At 46.1% G+C, this 20,933-nt stretch overlaps 1 protein-coding gene across 2 annotated transcripts in view; it reads right to left on the bottom strand.

The window, feature by feature from the left end:
- The window catches only part of KIAA0586 (KIAA0586 ortholog), a 637,696-nt gene that overhangs the window by 255,760 nt on the left and 361,003 nt on the right, over positions 1-20,933 (bottom strand). For both annotated transcript variants that reach the window (XM_086937986.1, XM_086937987.1), the window contains exon 22: positions 3,130-3,292. In XM_086937986.1, coding sequence (XP_086794112.1) covers positions 3,130-3,292 — 163 coding nt within the window. The remainder of the gene's footprint in view (positions 1-3,129; positions 3,293-20,933) is intronic.

Below are 20,933 nucleotides of genomic sequence, written 5' to 3'. Positions count from 1 at the left end.
CCGGGACTCCGCCGGAGACCAGAGGCCTCTGATCTCCGCCTCTCCCCATGCTCCGGTTGGGGTAGGGAGAGGGATCTGCCGCTGACCCAATCGCGGTCCGTGAGCCACCACTGCAACTGTCTTGCAGTGCTCTCCGAGATCAAGACATGGTCGGACAAGTTGCCCTGATGCTGAGCCCACTGAAACTTCAGGTCCCACTGCAGAGCCCGCATCCGCCACCTGGTGTGATGCAACAGAAGGATGCAGGAGGCCATCAGCCCCAGAAGCCGCAGCGTCAACCTGACCGAGACTCGGGATAACGGCTGAAAGATCGGAATCAGAGCCTGAATATCCCAAACCCGCTGTTCGGGAAGATGAACCTGAAACTGTGCCGAGTCTAGAACCGCTTCGATGAAGAGGAGCTTCTGAGAGGGACACATGTGTGACTTTGGCACATTGATGGAGAACCCCAGCAGGTGCAGAAGGTGGCTGACGACTGTCTGGGGCGAGCCCGCCTTCAACAACAAGTCGTCGAGGTAGGGGAAGACTGAAACCCCTAACCTGCGCAGATAAGCTGCGACCACCGCCATCACTTTCGTGAACACCCGTGGGGCGCTGGTAAGGCCGAAGGGGAGCACGGTAAACTGAAAGTGCTCGTGGACTACCGCGAACCGCAGTTAACGCCGGTGGGTCGCAAGACGGGGATGTGAAATTAAGCGTCCTGCAAGTTGAACGCTACCATCTAGTCTCCCGGGTCCAGGGCAGATAAGACCTGCGCCAAAGTCAGCATCTTGAACTTCTCCTTCCAGAGCAAACCGTTGACGTTCCGCAGGTCCATGATAGGGTGTAGGCCCCCTTTGCCCTTCTTGGGAACCAGAAAGTAGTGGGAATAACAACCACACCCTACTTCTGGCCCAGGAACGCGCTCGATGGCCCCCTTGACCAAGAGGGCCTTAACTTCCCCTCGCAGAAGATTCAAGTGATCCCCCGACACGCGGTGGCATGGCTGGAGGGGTCGCCTCAAAGGGGAGGGAGTAGCCCCTTTGGACGATATACAGCACCCACCTGTCCGAAGTGATGTTGCGCCAGTGAAGGAGGTGATGGCGAACCCTGACCCCCACTGGCGTCATGTGGGCCTGAAAGCTCGGACTAGGAAGGCTTTGAGGCGGATGCTGCGGGAGTGGATGTGGACTGGCCTCGCCATTGTCCCCGGGCACCGCCACGGCGGTTACCACGTCCGCCACCGCGCTGGATGTTGGTCTGTGGCCCGTGGCTGGCAGGACGTGTGGGGGAGCCCCTTCCTTGGCCACGAAAGGAGCGAAAGGCAGCAGGTTGCTGGCGTGGGCCGACAGGCCCAAGGACTTGGCCGTAGCCCTGGAGTCCTTAAAGCGCTCAAGCGCACTGTCTGGCTTGTCGCCAAAGAGGCGACGGCCATCAAACGGCATGTCCATAAGTGTGTTTTGGACATCAGCCGAAAAGTTGGCGGACCTCAGCCAGGCGTGGCGACGAATCGCCACCGTCGTTGCCATCGCTCTACCCAGCGAGTCCGTGGTATCCAGTCCACACCGGATGGAATACCGTGCCGCATCTCGACCTTCCGCAGGGGCTTGGGCAAGTTTAGTCCGGGCCTCCTCCGGACATTTTGGCAGCACAGCCACGACCGTGTCCCAGAGAGAGTGGGTATAACGGCCCAAGAGGCACGCGGTGTTAACGGACTGCAACCCCAAACTTAGTGAGGAGAACATCTTCTTGCCATACTGTTTGTACCTCTTGGATTCCCGATCGGGGGGAGCCGTCGGGAATGCGGTCTGGGAGTTAGAGGCCTGTATGACCAGGCTCCCGGGGGTGGGTGGACAGGAAGCAAGGGTCGCCCGGAGCCGGGCGATGGCGTCTAGCCGTGTTCCTATCTACAGGGGGACCTGTAGCAGGCCTGGACCAGGTGCTCAAAAGAACGTCAGATAAGGCCTCATGAAACGTCACCAGAGGCTCTGAGAAGATTGCTTGCGGTTTAAGGACCTCAGTGAGGAGGTCAGTCCTCACGGCCGCGACCGGGAGTACAAGGGATAAGGCCTTGGCCGCCCGCGTCAATACCACACTATAGGCAGCCCCCTCCTCCGTAGCCACGGTAGGAGGGGAGACAAAACCAGTGTCTGGCGAAGTGTCCAGACCACTGGCATCCCCTAGCTCACCTGCCCAGTCCTGATTAGGCTGGCACTCACGTGCCAGAGGGTCCTCAGACCCCTCCCAATCCTCCTCGCCACCCATCTCCTGATACTCAGGTTCAAAGGAATGGGCCGGGTAGTAGAAGTAAAAATCTGCTAGTGGCGTTGAATATGGCGCCGGACCCGAATCGAGGGTAGGACCAGGGACGACATCGTTGTGGGACGGCGCCGGGGGCGACACCCTGGGGGCCGGCGAGGTCATGAGTTCGACCGGCGACGACCCGGATCCGGAACCGGATCCAGCGGGACCCTGCGGCGTCGGGACCGAAGTCGCCGACGGCGCCCGGCCCGCTTGGGGACCCAGTTGGGCTGCTTGGCCAGAAGGCGCCGCGGAACCAGACGGAGGAGTGAGCGACCTCATGGCCACGAGGAAGGCCTTGATCTCCTCCGGCGTCGCATACTGCCCAGGGACCGGCGGGTATGGAGCAGGCCGCGACGCCTGCGGCTCCGGCGGAGCTGCGTGGCCAGTGTCGCCCGAACCCCCGGCCGCGTCGCGCGAGCGTGGTGGGGAGTCAGAAGAGCGATGACGCCTCTTCGACTTCTTGTGCCTCTTACCTGAGGACTGGGAGCCCGAGGAATGATGACGACTCCCGGAGCTATGATGACTCTGATGTCTTCCCTTCCCTGCTTACACTTCCTCAAATGTGGGAGTCATATTAAGCCATATCTGAGAAATGCATATTATGATCTACTTAACAAAAATATTGAAATATAAAATTAAGAAAAAGCAAGTCAGTTTTTGAATGGTGCTTTGGTTCAATTAATTCTCAATAACTGAAAGGTTATGACAGGCATTTCATTAATAATTTGTCAATTAGCACAGGTGAACAAATAGTGCATGGCCAGTCTAAAACTACTCGCAATAGGTTTGCAATGTCCAATTAACAAAACATTCTGTTCTGTAAATCGTTTCTCCCACCTAGATTACCTGCTTTATTTGGAGACTTCCGTTTTGATGCTTCATCCTCCGATATCGAACTTTGAGGGGATAAGACTGGAGTTGTCACATGCAACTGTACAATTTCCGCAGGAGATGGAGTGCGTGGAGGTGTGCACTGAGGAGTAGCCAGTGGAGTTCGTGGGCAAGTATCCTGAAAAAAAGATCAGTAACCTAAACTGAGCATATCCAAAAATCCCCATACAACAAATTTATCACCCCCAAAGTTTTAGGTTTACACCAAGAAACAGGAGCATACTCCAATGTAGCCTAATGCAATTGTAATAAGGCGGACGTGATATCATTCAAGATTGTGATGGGACACCCTTCCTCCAAACCCTAAATCAGCCCCTTGGTCTCTTTAGCAGTAGATACATTTCTGGTGCATATGGATAGAAGTCTAGCCACCAACAGTTATATTTTGTGGGTGTTTTGTATACCTGATGACATACTGTAAAAAGATAGAATTTAAGAAGCAATGAAATTCAAGGAGTATAGAGAGTCACACAATCAGGGTACTTTGTGTAACAGGATGTGAACAAAGGGCCTGCATCATGGTGGTATGGATTTGTGATCTGCATGCACTCAAATCATGGGGCAGCAGAAAAGAAAAGAGCTAACATTCTTTCGGTCCATTACCCCAGTTGTTGTTTCACATGGTGATCCCATGTTTTCAACACAGACTTCACTTTGGGAGTTAAATACACTTTGCATATCCATTTCATTAACACAATTCTTTTATTCTGCAAACACATCCCGCCTGCTAAAGTTCAATTTGTACTACTTGAGCTGGATTTAATCTTGCAAATCCAAAGAATACTATTGAATAACTTCAACAAAACAAGTTCCATTCTCCAAACTGGTTGGAGGATACATACGATTCCTGCCCATCAGCCCAAAGCTTACATCACAAGCCCACAAAAAGTGGACCACAGATTTATAATATTTAATGACCATCTTACTCGATTAAAGACAGGAAAAAAACTTAAGAATGCCTGAGTGGCATATACAATTAAAGCAAAACACATATCGACTGAAGTAATCCTGAACTAAGACACTGAGGCCAGAAACCTTTATTTGGAACATACTAAACATCAATCTAAGGAGCTGCAATCAAATTTCTATACGAATTTAACTGTACAATCGATTGGATAATTTACATCACTAAACTCAGCATTCTCCGAGATATTACCTTCAGATCCCCACTATGCAATGAAAGGATATGAGCAGAGATAAGGCATGCAAGCATGCAAGCCGGGTTACTATGTTGAAGCCAAAGATGGGCACGTTGTAAGGGAGGAGCCTTGATCTAGACCCTCTGTGCAGCCTGGTAGAGGCAGCTTAATGGTGGCACTGAAGAAGCCATTTTCAATGTTTAGGACTATCAGGGGAGCTTCTTCGTACAGGTAAGTATGCAAGCATTCCTCAACAGAGCTCATTGTGTTTGGCAGTTGGTAACTAGTTGTTGAAATTCTGCAGAATAGGCAGACGCATAGGACAGAGTGCCTTGAAGAGATGCCATAGGTGACTTTTCTATTCTAGTTCAGTGGCGTCCCTCACCCACATTGCAGCACAAAAAAGAAATAAGTTGCTTATCTGTAACTGCGGTTTAAAAGCTTTGGTATCATTAATGGATCCGCATGCTTGAATCATTCCCAGCCATCAAGATAGGAGCCTCTGGTGGACTTTAATATTAGTGAATAAGACAAAACCGTTAAAGAAATAAGCTAAAAAAACAATTAGTTTAGTAGCCAATCCACTTCACTGGAAGTTACCCAAACCACAGAAAAAGAGGTGAATGTGCTCTGATCTCCATTCCTACTAGAAGCAAACACAGTTCTGAGTTCAAAGCACTTATGGTGAGCAGCTGGAAATACCCAGAGAGATTCAGAGCAATGTGAAGGAAGGGCTGCATCTGAATCCATCAAAGACACGAACACTGGAGAACAGCAGATATAGCTAAATAAATTACCGAATTAAAATAGAAAGCAGCATCATTATTGACATTATATATATATATATATATATATATATATATATATATATATATATATATATATATATATATATATATATATATATATATATATATGTATCGGAAGGAGGAAAAAGGATATGAGATTGCTCTTATTGAAATGCCCATAGGATGCAAAAGGTTGATCAGTATGTTTGAAGGAAATAGAGACATCTTCTAGCATCAAGGAAGTGCAATGCTCTTTCAACCCCAATGAAGGGATTTGCGAAGAGGGGTGGTACCTTCAGATCAAAGTCCTATTTAATTATTAGAAGGAACGTTGGCTTCCTTCGCAGTAAATCTGTGTCAGTAGTGAATTTCAGACATACCCTGAAACAGAACTTTTAACCTTTTTTGATTTCTCTGGATCCCAAAAGTAAAGGCAATGATTCAAAGCCATGTGCTCTTTAACTGAGGTATACTTGAGTCCTGATTGTGCCAACTGAAAAAGACAGAGTGGCAACTCTAGAGCACAAACGTGAAGTGGATGCAGACATTTTGACATGCCTCAAGCACAAAAGCATTTCTGTTTTGTACTGTAACTCTTGTTACTAGTCTGCGCTCTTGCTGAAGTAAGAATTTTCTGCACTCTTCTGAAATGTCTAAGCTGGCAAATTCATTGTACTTGAGAGCCAGGCTGTGAAGTGGTCAAGCTGAGGGTTCAGATGAGACAGAGAGACAGAAGAAATTAGATGCTGCCTATGCATATGGGTATTACAAAAGACAATTGTAGGAGGTCTGTGGAACAGTGTTGCCTGCGCCAGGTGGTGGCTATCAGGATGATCCAGCAGTTTTCCATTTTGTCTACAGAACAAGAGGAAACAGTGAAAATAATATAGGCAAATGTTTCACCCCAAGTCATGGAAAATCAAGTCCCCCATCCTTCTGAGGTCAAGAGTGGACTTTCCCTAGAGCAGCCTACATTGATCTAATTCCTGTTCTTTGCATTCTCCTGCGAACCTCAGCATCTCTGAGAAGTCGTTGCTGCATTCAGGCAGACGTTCAGCCTTCAAGGAGCTTCCTTCCCAGTTCGCCCATGTCCACAGGATTGAGTTTTTTCTGATGGGATTTGTGAGAGTGTTCTCCCTTGTTTGTTCAGACAGAATATGGACATGGTGTTGTCCATTGTCTCAAAACTGAAAATGAACATATCTTGAGAAGAAATGTAGAAAGGCCTCCGAGTTGTAACACATCAATAAGCAAATGTGCCTCTGCCAGAGTCCATAATCCTTTTGCTGACATCTCCAGAAGGTATGCTCCACATCCTTCTACTGATGCGTCTGTACTATATAACTGGTAACGGTGGACATGATGGCTAGGCCTGTATTGATACAGACTCTATTGGCCCCACCCAATTTGATTTGAGTTCTTTGTTCCCAAAGAACGCCTAAGATTACACCAACTGTGCGTCTGATTCATCCTGTAGAGTACGCATTTAAAGACAGCAGTTAGAAAAAAATGGTATGTATGAAGATATCAACCCCAATAAGGATTTGTAAGTGCATACTTGTGCACTTTTCGCTTTGGAAGAATGAGGATTTATTTTGTGGCTAGAGTATGCAATGGTCTCAGGGGATATGCCTTTCCATCCCTTGTATAGAGAGTGGCTACTAAAAGGGATTACGTAAGACTCAACATTAGACTGAGCCTGTAAATCAGCCTTGAACATGTGGTGGTAGATGGTGTTGCCTCAGATCGCTATCTCCTTTTTATCAGCCATTTGTCCAGGTAAAAGAAGGCCTGATGAACATGGAGTTGAGGGGACAAAGCTACTGGTGCAATGCACTTATTAAATATGCAAGGAACCAACTTGAGACCGAATGGTAGGATTCGAAGCTGGTGGCTGCGACCAGCTACATGAAAACAGAGATACTTCTGTTCCTTGACATGTATGGAAATGTGGAAGAAAGCATCCTGCAAACTCAGTGATGTAACATATTCTGTCATATACAAGAGCACCTGGTAACCATTCAGAACAATTGTTTTTGTCTTGTCTTGAAAAGCATACCTTATTTCGTTGGAATTTTGGGATAGATTTGAGATCTCTGTTTTACATAATTGATAGGATCTCTGCTTATAGCTGCGGAAAATGCTAATTTGTACCCACTGAGAGGAGGTGCGGGGGGGGTCCATGGCAGTTCCTCCCTCACTCAAGGGACTGTTGCAGCTAGATACGTCTAGTACTCATTTATCAGAAGTGATGAATGACCATTCCGGTAGATAAACAGAGATACCTCTATGCCACAAACAGGGGTATGATGTTTAAAGAAGCTGTCACCATTGAGAAGTCACTGTATTCTTGAATCCTGGGACTTCTGAGCAGGGTAATAAAGCCACCTGTAGAAATGATGATGTGTCAGCTGCTATTGTAGGTAGGGTTGATAGAATGTAAACAAAAGATTGATCCCCTAGACCTGGTCTCCCTCCAAAGGACTGCAGTCAACTTGCTTGGAGGACCCTAGTAACCTAGCAGTTAGGATGTACATTTTATTGTTTTGAAGAGCCTCATCAAAACGACGCTCAAACAAAGCCTCTCCATCATAGGGTAAATCCAATATGTAACCCTGTACTACCGGACAAAATGAGGTGCAGCTGAGACAGCCACTACATCGCAGGCAAGCAGCCCTTGCCAGGTAACAAACTCCTACTAGACATTAGCCATGAATGGTCTCTCTTCTTCTTGAAGGATTGTGCTGGTGTCATCTCGTTTATCTTCTGGTATTAGCTCCAGATAAAGAGCTATGTCCTTCCACATTTGTCAGTTGTACATTTGGATGGCTAGGGAATATATCATACAGACTGACATGGCTGTCAGAGAAGCAACTTACTTTCTAGAAGCACCCATTTGATGACTGTTCCTATAAGGAGATTTTTATGCAAATTGCTAAAGGATTGCAGGAGTGCTTCTGAGTTGCCTGTTAAAATCCAGAATCAGTGTTTGGATAACGATTCAAACAAAGTGTAGTGTACTCTAGTGCTTTCGTTTTTTCCTCAAGGTGAGGTACCACAGTGGAAACTGAAACAGGATTGTACATAAGCGTTTTGCCCTCTGACCAAAAATGGTCCATAACAGGAATCACCTTGCTAGGAAGAAAGATGAACCTGTAGAGAGCACTGGTCATTTAAATCAGATGCACTGTACGCAGGTCAACGAGGGCCCTCATCGCAGAGTCCTCATCTCCACTGTCAATGCGAGTCTCAAAAATCTTTGCAAATATGTTGACAACACTTTGCTAGGTGACATATGATTGGGTAGAAGAGTGGACAAAATGCCATAAGCAATAAACAGTGCAGGCAATGCTGGAACTGATTTTTTCGCTGACGGTGTACCGTCAACCTGGTCGTCCATGAGATCACAGAAGTTTCCACAATTGTCGAGAATAATGAGGAAGAATTTGTTACTAGTGTGGTCTCTGGCAGAGTCTTCGACTATGGGGTGGTTATCATTGGAGTCCAAGTCAAGGAAGTCTTCAATGGCAAGGATACTGACTGATATGTTGATGATGAAGCCAGGCGTCAATGGAAATAGTACCATGTCCTGCAATGAAGGATACAAAGGTTTCTTGGTCACAACAATGATGTGCTCTATCATGTTTTCATTAAAAGTAATGTAAACTGGCCTAAACCTGAGGAAAGACTCACGTTTGAGCACTTTGCTGATTTAATCTCAGACTTTCAAGTTACCTTTGAGGTTTCCTTGTGGCAAGGTCATCCGTAGCAGACTTTAAGAGGACATTTCCCCTTGTCAGAGCCAGTTTGAGTGGCTTTTTTCCACCATAGTGGATGGCACAGAAGCCTCAGTGGATTATTCATCCAATGATAGTGCTTACTTATCCACCCATTAAAGGACCCCCCTTTTTCTGTCTCGTACAGTTTGTTGTACATTTTCATTTTTATCAGCTTGTACACTGGCTTATGGTCTTGATGATGGCAATATAAACACTTATTGTGTGCATCATCTGAATGAAGGTGATTCTTGCCACATGCCCCACAGGGTCAACAGATGGTCTTCTTAGGTGTCTCAGCCACAGCAGAATATATCTACCCTTGCAGAATCAAAAATGTCCCTGGAGACAAAAATCCCAAATTATAAGCTGTCCAAGGGGTAAAAGTATCACAATGAATTATGAAAATAAATGTGAGGTTTTCATGTAAGTTTAAGCACAATAGGGGAAAAATTAACAGAACTCAGTGGAGACTTCATGCACACATGATATGCAGTAGAAATCTGCACTATGTTGGCCTCTAAGGGAGTGGATTTCAGAGCTCCTCCGCCTCAATGGCTGAAGTCTAGTTTGATTCAAATGAGGTGAACTGGATACCAACCTACATTTGTAGATTGTTCTATTTCTGATTGCTGTTATGCCCTGCTTCTGAAGGTGACCGGAGGCTCCCACCTCCACAACTACCAATGTTTCAGGCATGTGAATGCATAAAAGTTTCAATTGAGAAGAGTGATACAAAGCAAGTGAGGTACTTGCCTGTACTGTCTCAGAAAATAATCAGAATAACTACAGACAAGATAATGCAAATGAACTTAATGACAAAACCCCGAGATGTTAAAAATCACACAATCTCCCCAATGACTCCTAGAACGAAAGACGGTAATAAAAATGAACAATAGTTACTTACCTGTAATCTGTGGTGCCCCAGTATTGGTGTCTTTCATAGGTTCACATGCCTGAATCATTCCCCTTCGTCGGAGTGGGAGTCCCACTGTACATAAAAAAGCAATAACTATGCCCATAATAATCAAAAAACCATGGTAACATGAAACCAGGAAGTAAAGTAGCTCAAAGCTACCAAGAAAAAAGTTCCTCATCTATGACTATCATAGTCATTATACATAGTCCAAACTGCAACCAATCAGGCGACAGCACCCACCAGAATGTTCTCCTCAGAGGCTCAGGCTCTCAGATTTTCTTGCACAAGAGTGTAACCAAGAGATAAGAGCATAAACCAGCCTCTGAGGGGAGGTGGGCGGGTTGCATGTGAATCTATAAAAGACACCAATACTGGAGAACCACAGATTACAGGTAATTAACTATTGTTCTTCTCCAGTATTGGGGTGTCTTTCATAGATTCACATGCCTGAATCAGAGTAGATTGCAGTACCCAAATAATGCTTGGAAGACGCTATTTGTAACATAAATCTGCACATAGAAAGCATATGCAATCACATACTAAAAATGCTAATATGCATAAATACATGAAAACTTTCTACCACATGAGAATGTACTCAATATTAGGCATGATAATAAGCGTCTGAGAAGCAGTACAGAGGAGGAGGGAAACAGAGGCTCACGTTATTTTAAAAGATTGCGGAGAACCGCCTGTCCCACTGACATATCCGCATTGCTGGCAGCCTCCAAACAGTAATGCTTGGTAAAAGTGTGTCTGCTGGACCAAGTTGCTGCTCTGCAGATTTGCTGAAGAGGAACACCAGCGAAAAGAGCAGTCGAGGAAGAGACCGCCCTCGTAGAGTGCGCTTTTGGAGTTGTCTGCAAAGGTCTTCCAGCCTGTTGATGGCAAAAGTCAATAGCGGCAGAAATTGAGCTATGGTCTGTTTAGACACTGCCTGTCCTTGCCGTATTCTTCAGTAGGCAACAAACAATTGATCAGATTTATGAATGGTAGAGGTCCTTTGCAAATGGAACTTAAGACATCTTCTGATGTCAAGGGTATGCAACGCACTTTCCGCAGGGGATTGCGGGTTAGGTACAAATGTCTTTAAGATGACTGATTCGTTCAGGTGAAAATCCGAAGGCACCTTCGGCATAAATTTGGGATTTGTGCGTAGCACCACAGAATTGGAATTGAATTGCAAGAAAGGTGAATTTACAGTGAAAGCTTGAATGTCGCTGACTCTTCTAGTTGAAGTCAATGCCAGTAGCAGAGATACTTTCCAGGATAGAAATTTGAAATCCACTCTATGAATAGGTTCAAAGGGTTCAAAGGGCTGCGCTAATATCACATTAAGATGCCAGGATGGAGGAGGACGACGTACAGGAGGAAACATTCTAAATAGCCCTTTAAAACATTGTTGGATTATCCTCGATGAGTAGAGAGAATTGGAACCACCCTGTCGGAAGCTTGAAATGGCCGCCAGAAAAACCTTTAAAGTTAATGAGAAAGGCCTGATCTTGCTAAGTGTAAGAAAAAAGGTAATATCTGCTCAGGTGTTGCGTGAATCGGGTAAACATCAGCAGATTGACACCACATGCAGAATCTTTTCCATTTAAGTCTGTACGTCTTTATCGTGGCAGGCGCTCGAGCGTTAGCCTGAACTTCCTTGCAATCCGAAGGGATATTTAAATGAGCGAATTCAAGGTGCTCAGGCGCCAGGCAGCTAATTGCAGAGATGCAGGGTACGGATGGCAAATCGGACCGTCCTGAATGGACAGGAGGTTTGGTACTGGTCGAAACTGAATTAGATCGCACTCTGACAGGAGGAGAAGTTTGGTGAACCAGAATTGGCGAGGCCACCTAGGAGCGATGAGAATTAGACGACAAGGTTCTCTCTTCATTTTCCAGAGAACTCTGGGAACTAACGGTATTGGAGGAAAAGAGTAAGCATATATTTGAGACCAGTTCATCGAAAACGCATTCCCCTGAGAATCCTTGAGGGGAAGCCAGCTTGCAAAGAATAGGCATTTGCTGTTCTGCTTGGTCGCAAAGAGGTCCAGATCGGGATGACCCCACTTTTGGAAGACTCGATCCACCGTCGGCTGATGCAGCTCCCATTCGTGAGTGAATACCGTGGCCCTTATTAGGGAATCCACCAGAACATTGGAAACTCCCGGCACGTGAACTGCAGAGAGATTGATCTTGTGCCGTATTGCCCTATCCCAGATTTCTTGGGCTTCTTGAGAACGAAGAGCCGATCTTGTTCCTCCCTGTTTGTTCAAGTAATCCATACTTGTAGTATTGCCTGTCCGAATCAGTACTGTGGCTCCTAGAACGACTGTCCGAAATGATTTCAGGGCTAAGAAGATGGCTCGTAGTTCTAGTAGATTGATATGCCACTTCCCTTGTTGAGAGCTCCATTTTCCGCTGACCGTTAGCCCTAGACGATGTGCTCCCCAACCCTCGAGGGACACGTCTGTGGTGATTGTAAAATTTGGCGCTTCTTGAAGGAATGCACATCCCTTTTCTACATTTCTTTTTTGAGTCCACCAGAGGAAGGGCTCTCGCATTCGAGGAGTGACCTGAATAAGATCTTCGAATGATCCCGAGACCTGTAACCATTGCTGGTTGAGCTCTTCTTGTAGGGGCCTCATCATGAGGCGGCAGTTGGGTATCAAGGGGATGCAAGAAGAGACAATTCCCAGAAAGGACTTGAACTGTTGGACTGAAACTGACTTTTTTGATCATAACTTGTGAGCCAGCTTGCGGATCCTTTGCTGTCTTTCGTTTGATACGAAGGCCTGCATCAATTGTGTGTCCAAAGTTACCCCTAAGAATGTTTGCCTTTGCGAAGGAACAAGATGAGATTTGTCGAGGTTGATAGAGAGACCCAGCGACTGAAATAAAGACAGACATCTTTGGACATGGGCGTTTGTGTCTGAGAAAGAACTCGCCTTGATAAGGAAGTCGTCCAAGTAAGGAAATATTTGAATCCCTTCCAGACGGGGGAGCGCTGCTACTGGAACTAGGCCCTTCGTAAATACCCTGGGTGCCGATCGTAGTCCGAAGGGAAGGAATTTGAACTGGAAGTCCCTGGCAGCCACTCTGAAACGCAAGAACTTTCTGTGCCTGGGGAGAATCAGAACATGGAAGTACGCATCTTGAAGGTCGAGGGTGGCCATGTGATCCCCTGCCGACAAAAGTTGAAGAATTTTTTGAAGCGTTAACATCCAAAATGACAATTTCTTTAGGTATTTGTTGAGGGATCGAAGATCGAGAATGGGACGCCATTCTCCGGGTTTTTTCTTTATAAGGAAAAACCTTGAATAAAATCCTGTTCCTCTCTGCAATTGAGGGACTTTTTCGATCGCTCCTTTTTGTATCATCAAATTTATCTGGGAAAACAGCTCTTTGAGATGAGCTCGAGGTGGGCCTCTTGGGGGGAAATTTGGAGGAAACTTTTCGAATTCTAGAGCATGGCCTTTGGATACAATGTCTAGGACCCACTTGTCCGATGTCACTGAGGACCAATTTGAGTAAAATTTTGAGATTCTTCCTCCAACCTTTACATGGGACTGCGGCAGAAGCGGTGGCAAGTGGCGATTCTCATTGCTTCTTATATGAATCTTTTCCGCGGTAGGAAGACTTCCTTTTTTTTTGAGAATCGGAAGTGTTGCGTTGACCATACGATTGATATCTTTGTGACTGATATTGCTGATTTCCTTGATATGATTTGTAGGATGTTTGTTGACTATAGTTCCCTCGATTAGAGAACGATCCACGTCCTTTCGCACCCCGAAAGGGCGGCTTACGAAATTGCAAGGTACCAAGAGATCTGGCCGTTTCTGTGTCTTTCTTGATGGTTTGCAGGGCTTCTTCTACTTGTTGGCCAAACAAAGCCTCTCCATAGAAAGGCATGTTTGCCTATGAGGCAAAGAGCAGTTTTTAAAATGTTGTGCATTGCTCATAAAACTTTGCATAATACTGGTCCTTACATCCTGCGGAACAGAATTAAGCTCTATGCCCCAGTTCGTAACCTACGCTCACAAGCCACAGCTAAAGCTGTCACCACACGAATAAAATTATCCAGGATGGGCGGGCGCGCCTTTTCGCACCTTGCCGCTAAGTGCTGGAATGACTTGCCTATTGATCTTCGATGTACTGATTGTTACTTTACTTTCAGAAAAAAACTAAAAACTGCATTATTCCCTAAATAGTATAAATAATAGTCCCTGGTATCTTGCCTATGGCTTACTGTTTAACTGTAGCGCCGTGATATCCTGTTGGATGAATGTCGCGCTTTAGAAGTACATATAACAATAACAATAACAATAACATGTTGAGTACTTTTGCCTGTACCTCCTGGCGAAAAGATGTAGCCTTCAACCAGCCTTGCCTAAGTAGAATAGGAGCACCCGCTAGCTATGTGGATGCGACATCTACTGCCAAATCAATCATTTCCGCAGAGATTTGTTCCCCCTCTTGTAATATCATCAGAGCTTCAGCCTTTGACAGCTCTGGTAACATATCGATATATAGTGAAATGTCTGACCACATTTGTCGGTCGTACCGACCCAGGATGGCTAATGAATTGGCCGCACGGACTGTTGTTGCTGCCATGATGGAGACTCTTTTCCCAATTGAGTCCAACTGCCTGCAGTCCCGGTCAGGTGGGGTGTGATCGGAGAAGATGGATTCCTAGCCCGTCTTTGAGCAGCTCGCCCGATCACGGAGTCAGCCTGTGGGTGTCCTATGAGGCATGCTGGAGAATTGTCGGGGGCTTTATATTTCTTGGCCAGTTAGGGTAAGACTGGAGAAATAGAAGCAGGAGTTGACATTACTTTCAATCCCTCCTTCCATATAAAATCTAAAACTGGGATCACCCGTACTTGTCTCCTTGGCTGATCTTTAAAATCATACAGGAAGCAATCTTCCTTCTTCGTCTCCATAGGAATGAGGAATCTTTGAGTTGCTCTTTCCATGAGGAGGTGGAAGCCTCCAATAGCCACTGGTGGAGAATCAGCTGGAGCCGGAGGTTAAGGAGAAGGGGTTTGGATTTGGTACTCATCCCACTCCGACATAAGAGATCTTTCGTCTACTTCACCTTCCTCCCTATCATCATCAGCCGATGAAAGCGCTTCAGGAAAAAGATGATGTGAAGCCACTGGCGAAGGTGGTCTAGGAGACCGGAATTCTGAAGTGGAAGCCTGAGTAACCGGTGTAGGTGGCACGGACTCTGCTGATTCAGATGGCAGGAACTGGCGGTAATAGTCATCTAGCATATGTTGAAGATTATTCAATAAAGCTAAAGGCATCTGAGCTGTAGGGATATTATCAGGAGGTGAGGCCACAGGCTTAGGAGAAGGTTGCTCATCTTCCTGGAACTTTATGAACAACTCCGAAGGGCTTCTAGCTGTTCGAAACCTGTCATCCACCTCAGAGTCCTCTTCGCTTTCATCTGAATCCAGTAATTGCTCAGGAACCTGTAGAGGTACCATATATGGAGAAAGATGTAATGGAGATAAGGGTTCAAGCGTGGAACCACGTCTCTGCAACAAAGAAAGTGTTGTCGAAGACGGCGTAGATGTTAAGGCCGTAGACGCTGACCAGACTTGTAGCTCTGTACAAGAGGACAATTTCTGCGTCGACGGGAGAGTCGTCGACGGGCCAGTCGTCGACGGGCCAGTCGATGACGGAACCGTAACTGAAGGTGAAAACGTCGACGAGGAAGTTTCCATTGACGAATTTGTCTTCGACGACGAGGAGGGCTTCATCGACGATGTGGTCTTCGTTAACGATTTGGTCGTCGACGACGATGTAGTTCTCGACGACAATCTCACCGTCGAGGATGAAGTGTCTGTCGACGAGGCTGTTGTCGACAAGATTTTTCTAGGCTTGGCCGTCGACAAAACGCCGACGATAGGTACAGTCTCTCTCGTCGACGACATGGGTCTCACAGAGACGGAGACCAGCGTCGACGGGGATGGAGCCGACGACAATCATTTGAAGCTTAGGTGATGAGAAGGTCACCGTCAATGTAGATGTTGCGTCAACGGAAATCTTCGTCGACGAAGGGGTAGTTGACGACGTCGTTGACGACGGGGTCTTCTCCTGAGGGAGAATCTTCTCAGAAGTTGGCTTAGGAGGCAACATTTTCACTGCCTTTCTCGGGGCGTGGAAGGCAAAGGTTCGCCCTTGGCAAGTGGAGTAGCCTTTTTTTGAAGTGGAAGGCCCTTCAGAACCCTTAGAGGGTTGTTGTTTCCTCAACACCTTGGTCCTAGGGGAAGACAAAACCTCTTCAGCAGCCCTGTTCCTAGAGGACACAGATGACCCAGAGGCAATACTTCCCACCTCAGAAACTGGATTGTCCTGATCTTTAAGCTTCTGTAGCCACAGAAGTAGATGGCCCTCTCTGTCCCTAAGGGTTTTCTGAGGGAAGGTCCTGCATATCTTGGAGTCTCTCACCTGATGATCCGGGTATAGGCAATAGAGGCATTTCTTGTGGGGATATTCAGAGAAAAGCCGGAGCTTACCACAAGATTCACAAGGCCTGAATAAGGATTTCTTAGAAGAAGACATCCTAAGAGTAGAAAATTCTTGAAGAATTGAGAAGAACTGAGCAGAGCTCAGGAAGACTCCCTTCACACGACATGCGGTAGAACATCTGAGAGCTTGAGCCTCTGAGGAGAACATTCTGGTGGGTGCTGTCGCCTGATTGGCTGCAGTTTGGACTATGTATAATTACTATGATAATCATAGATGTGGAACTTTTTTCTTAGGAGCTTTGGGCTACTTTACTTCCTGGTTTCATGTTACCAAGGTGTTTTGGTTATTATGGGCATATTTATTGCTTTTTTATGTACAGTGGGACTCCCACTCCGACGACGGGGAATGGTCAGGCATGTGAATCTATGAAAGACACCCCAATACTGGAGAAGTAAGGTTTCCTTCAAAGAAGAGGGAAATATACTTAGAAAAACACTTTTGCTCAGGACAGGAGTCTATCTAATGGGGAGGCCAATTTAGACTGAGAGGGAGAAAGACCGCCTGTTTCTATCCGAGCGCCATCTGCTTCTGCCTCCTAAATGCGATGGGGATTATTTCTGTTGCCAGCACAATTGCAGGAGGTTAGTCCCAGTAAGTTGAGAGAGCCTGAGAGAATTCTATTCCCACGAATCATGGCAGGATCATATCGTCTACAAGGCACACAAGATTTCTGCCCTAAGACGGTGCAAGTGGACTCTGTTTTGGCCAAGCTCTCTGACCACAAATTCACTGCTCGCAGAGCAAGGTTTTGAGCAATCAAGTACAGGATAAGATGGACACAGCCTTAAAAAAAAGCTATGCATGTACTCACCTGCCTTTGCTGCAGAAAGTATGTTCAGTATACAAAACAGACCTAATTAATAGAATTTTTCAGGTTGTGTGCAAGGCAATTGAAGATGGCACTGACTATTGCTGGAAGTTATGGGGTCAAAACATCAGCATTATTAGCAGGAACCAGAGAGTAAATGCACATTCAAGAGTAGAAAAGAAATTCAGGCCAAAGGGTAGCTGCCTTTAAGATACTTTACTGAGATGAGAGACAGTTTAAATAACATCCGAGTACAAAGACCATATGGGTTTTTTGGGATAAAAAGCGCGCCACTGGTATTCAAGAGAATCCCAGAATGTTTCTTTAAGGGTTCCGCATCTTCAGTCTAGAACTATCACAGAGAAGATGCCATCATGGCAACAGCATGCCCAAGAAGCATGATAAGAAACCAGTGATGTAGGTTGAGTTTAAGGGGTGGCTGAGGCTCCCCTAACCTAGAACCAACATTCCAGACCATAAGGGGTCAAGCAGGAAGGAACAGTTTGTGGAAGAGTGCCTCTGTTCCATTTTCTGACACAGTCTTTGAGGCAAAATCTTTGAATCAATGGGTCCTGAAAGTCATCTGTCTTTGGGACAGGTTTAAATTCCATTCCCTCATTCTTGCCTTTGAGAGTGCATTCATATACCTCAGATAATAATCTACGCTGCAAGGCAGCTTAGTGAGATTGAAGCTTGTCTAACTCGCCAGGCATGAAATAACTGCGGAAACTGCAGAGTCTGAGAAGGCTGCCATAATCTGGAGTAATTCAGCCTGCTTTCACACATGATTTGCTTCTCCAGTTAATTAAAATGTCTGGTTAATGACGTCAATCCCACAGTTCAGGCAATGTAAAATTTGCAAAGAAAAATGGTTGAAATCACAGACAAGTCTAACTCCAGAGCCAATGATCTGTGCTCTATGGAAAAAAAGACTGACATCAATAACTTAGGTGACGTTTTTATCAAAGCCCTACATAATTTACTGTAACTGGGCACTGACCAAAGGTCAAGTAGGACCAGATGCTGCTGAAAATGTTCTCTATCCAACCGGACACTAATGTCATAAATAATCAGAAAAACCACCACCAACGAATAAGAACGTCTTCAGAAGAGGGCAGGCAAGATCGCAATTAGAAGCATCCAACATACAAGGAGATACTGAAGATCATTAACATTTTCTACTAATGAACCACTCATTCCTGAAGATTTTTCATTTAGAAAGGTTGGAAAGGCTTCTAAACAAGGAATTTTCAGGATCACACGTCCAAGACTTCTGGGGTGTAGTGGTTTCTTGCCATTGTATGGTTCCAAAATCCCAAACTATTCAAATCAACCTTCTTCTCTCGGTGTTACAGATGCTTAAATATTTGGTGGTACTCAGATCCTATATCTGTAGTCCCTCAAATTCTGTAGAAGACCAGCATCCTGTGGATCTTCCTGGACCCATAATATCTTGACCATAACTGCAGGTTCCAAGACCTGGGTTCAGTAAGGTTAACAGAACCGATGGGTCCCTAGGGACATGGGTACCCCAAAGCACTAAGACCTAAAAAGGTGACCAGTCACTATCCAGCAAGTACTCGCTGCCTCTACTAAGCATGCACTACGGTCACTGGGTAGGTGGAAGCCCCGGGGCAGCACCAGACAGTTTAGAAATGAGTTTCCTCTGAGGTGCTGATCACCCATAAGTTTTATCTTACCAATGATACAGGGAAGACTTGGTTTGGGGATAGTCACTACTGTTGTCTTGCACCTGCATTGCTGTCCAGAAAACTGGGCAGTTTAGTCGACTAAAACTGTAGGATTCTTCCAGACAGTCAGGATTTTGGGGATCCAAAAAGATCTGAGTTGACAGCCATGTCTACAGACTAACATGGAATCCAGAGGCTGATTGCATGATTTAGGGCCAGATGTAGGTAATCTCGATTTACCTTTTCTTAAATACCGAATCATACCGATTCGGTATTTAGGAGTAGGTAAATGGAATGTAGGTAATTTCACTTTTGAAATTACCGATTCGGAATGATTCGGTAATTACCGAATCGGTATTTACCGATTCGGTAATTGCCATCGATTTATTTATTTATTTGCTAATATAGCGCAGGACTCGACCCCCGGAGGGGTATCTCCGCGCTTGTGCTTCAGCTAGGGTGCCCAAGAAACATGCATTTAAGAGGCTGTACTGTTATTTTAAGATGTCGAGAACAAATGAGTTTTAAGAGATTTCCTGAAAGTCTGGAAATTTGTAATTTTCCTCAAAGTGATGGGGAGCGTATTCCAGAGTTTGGGGCCCTTGTAGGACAGTGCTCGGCCTCCTTGTCTAACCTTCCTAACATGAGGGACCTGAAGCAGCAGTTGATTGCTAGAACGCAAAGGACGGCCAGGACTATAGGGATTGAATTTTTCAGCCAAATATTTTGGGCCCAAGCCAGAAAGGCTCTTATGTATTGTACAGCAAATTTTAAATTTGATGCGCTGCTGAATGGACAACCAATGGAGTTTGTCAAGAAGGGGGCGCGAAGGGGATCTGGCAGGAGCATTAAGAACCAGTCTTGCCGCAGTGTTCTGGGCCAGCGGTAATCTGCTAAGCTGTTCCTCATTGGCAGATATAAAGAGGCCATTACAGTAGTCCAGCCTACTAACCACGAGGGTCTGGACCAGAGTCTTTCTGTAGTTATCGGGCAAGAATGGAAACACACGCCTCAAGAGTCCAATGGCTCGGAAACAGGACCCGGTTACCTGGTTTGCATGCTCTTTTAGCAACAGTGCCTGGTCTAATCGCACCCCAAGGTTCTTTACTGACTGTTTGGGTGATGGCACCGGCCCCAAATCCAGTGGCCACCATTCGGGTGACCACAAAAGAGGGGCCTCCCCAAACAGCATGACCTCCGTTTTGCCCACGTTGCATTGAAGACAATTGGAGGCCATCCAAACAGACACCGCTCTCATACCATTGGCAAAAGAGTTTTTAATTACAGGTGTGAGGGTCTGAAAAGGGAACAGGAGCTGGGTGTCGTCGGCATACGACACTGGGGTGAACCTGTGCGCTCTCACAATGACAGCTAAGGGGGCCACATACCAATTAAAAAGTGTGGAGCTTAGACATGAGCCTTGTGGCACCCCCTTGGTGAGCTCCCTAAAGATGAAGTAGTGGGAGCCCAATCTGACGCCTTGTGAGCGGCCCGAGAGAAAGCTCTCAAGCTAGGACAAAGCCAGACCTCCTATCCCCACCTTTCGCAGACGACCGAGAAGAATATCATGTGACACCGAGTCAAAGGCAGCGGATAAATCTAACAGCACCAGAGTCATAGAGCCCCCTCCGTCCAGAGCCATTCTGATGTTATCGGTCACGGAGAGGAGGGCAGATTCGGTGCTGTAGTTCGGTCTAAACCCTGATTGAGTATAGTCTAGACCTTCCGTTGCCTCGATGTATTTAGACAAGTTGGTGTTCACATGTTTCTCGGTCATCTTGCTTAAGTATGGCAGAAGAGAGATGGGGCGGAGGTTGGAGAGATCAGTCCATGGCAGTGCTGTGTTTTTCCGAATTGGGTTCACCACAGCCTTCTTCCACTCTTGGGGCACTTGTCCCTTCTTAAGGGAAAGATTTATTACTAGCTGAATCTCAGGCCAAAGTAAGGTGCATAGAGATGCATTCATTTTTGCCGGCAAGAAATCATCGGGGGACCCTGTTTTAATTTGACTGATTAGGGAAGTGATATCTGAGTAATTAAGCTCTGGAAACGTCATAAGTCGATTACCATCCTGCGTAAGTGGCATAAGGGGGACGGTGGTAACATTGCT

The sequence above is a fragment of the Lissotriton vulgaris genome, chromosome 9 (assembly GCF_964263255.1).
Source record: "Lissotriton vulgaris chromosome 9, aLisVul1.2, whole genome shotgun sequence".
Taxonomy (NCBI): domain Eukaryota; kingdom Metazoa; phylum Chordata; class Amphibia; order Caudata; family Salamandridae; genus Lissotriton; species Lissotriton vulgaris.
The sequence above is the reverse complement of the archived record's forward strand: the minus strand, read 5'-3'. Positions and strand labels throughout refer to the sequence as shown.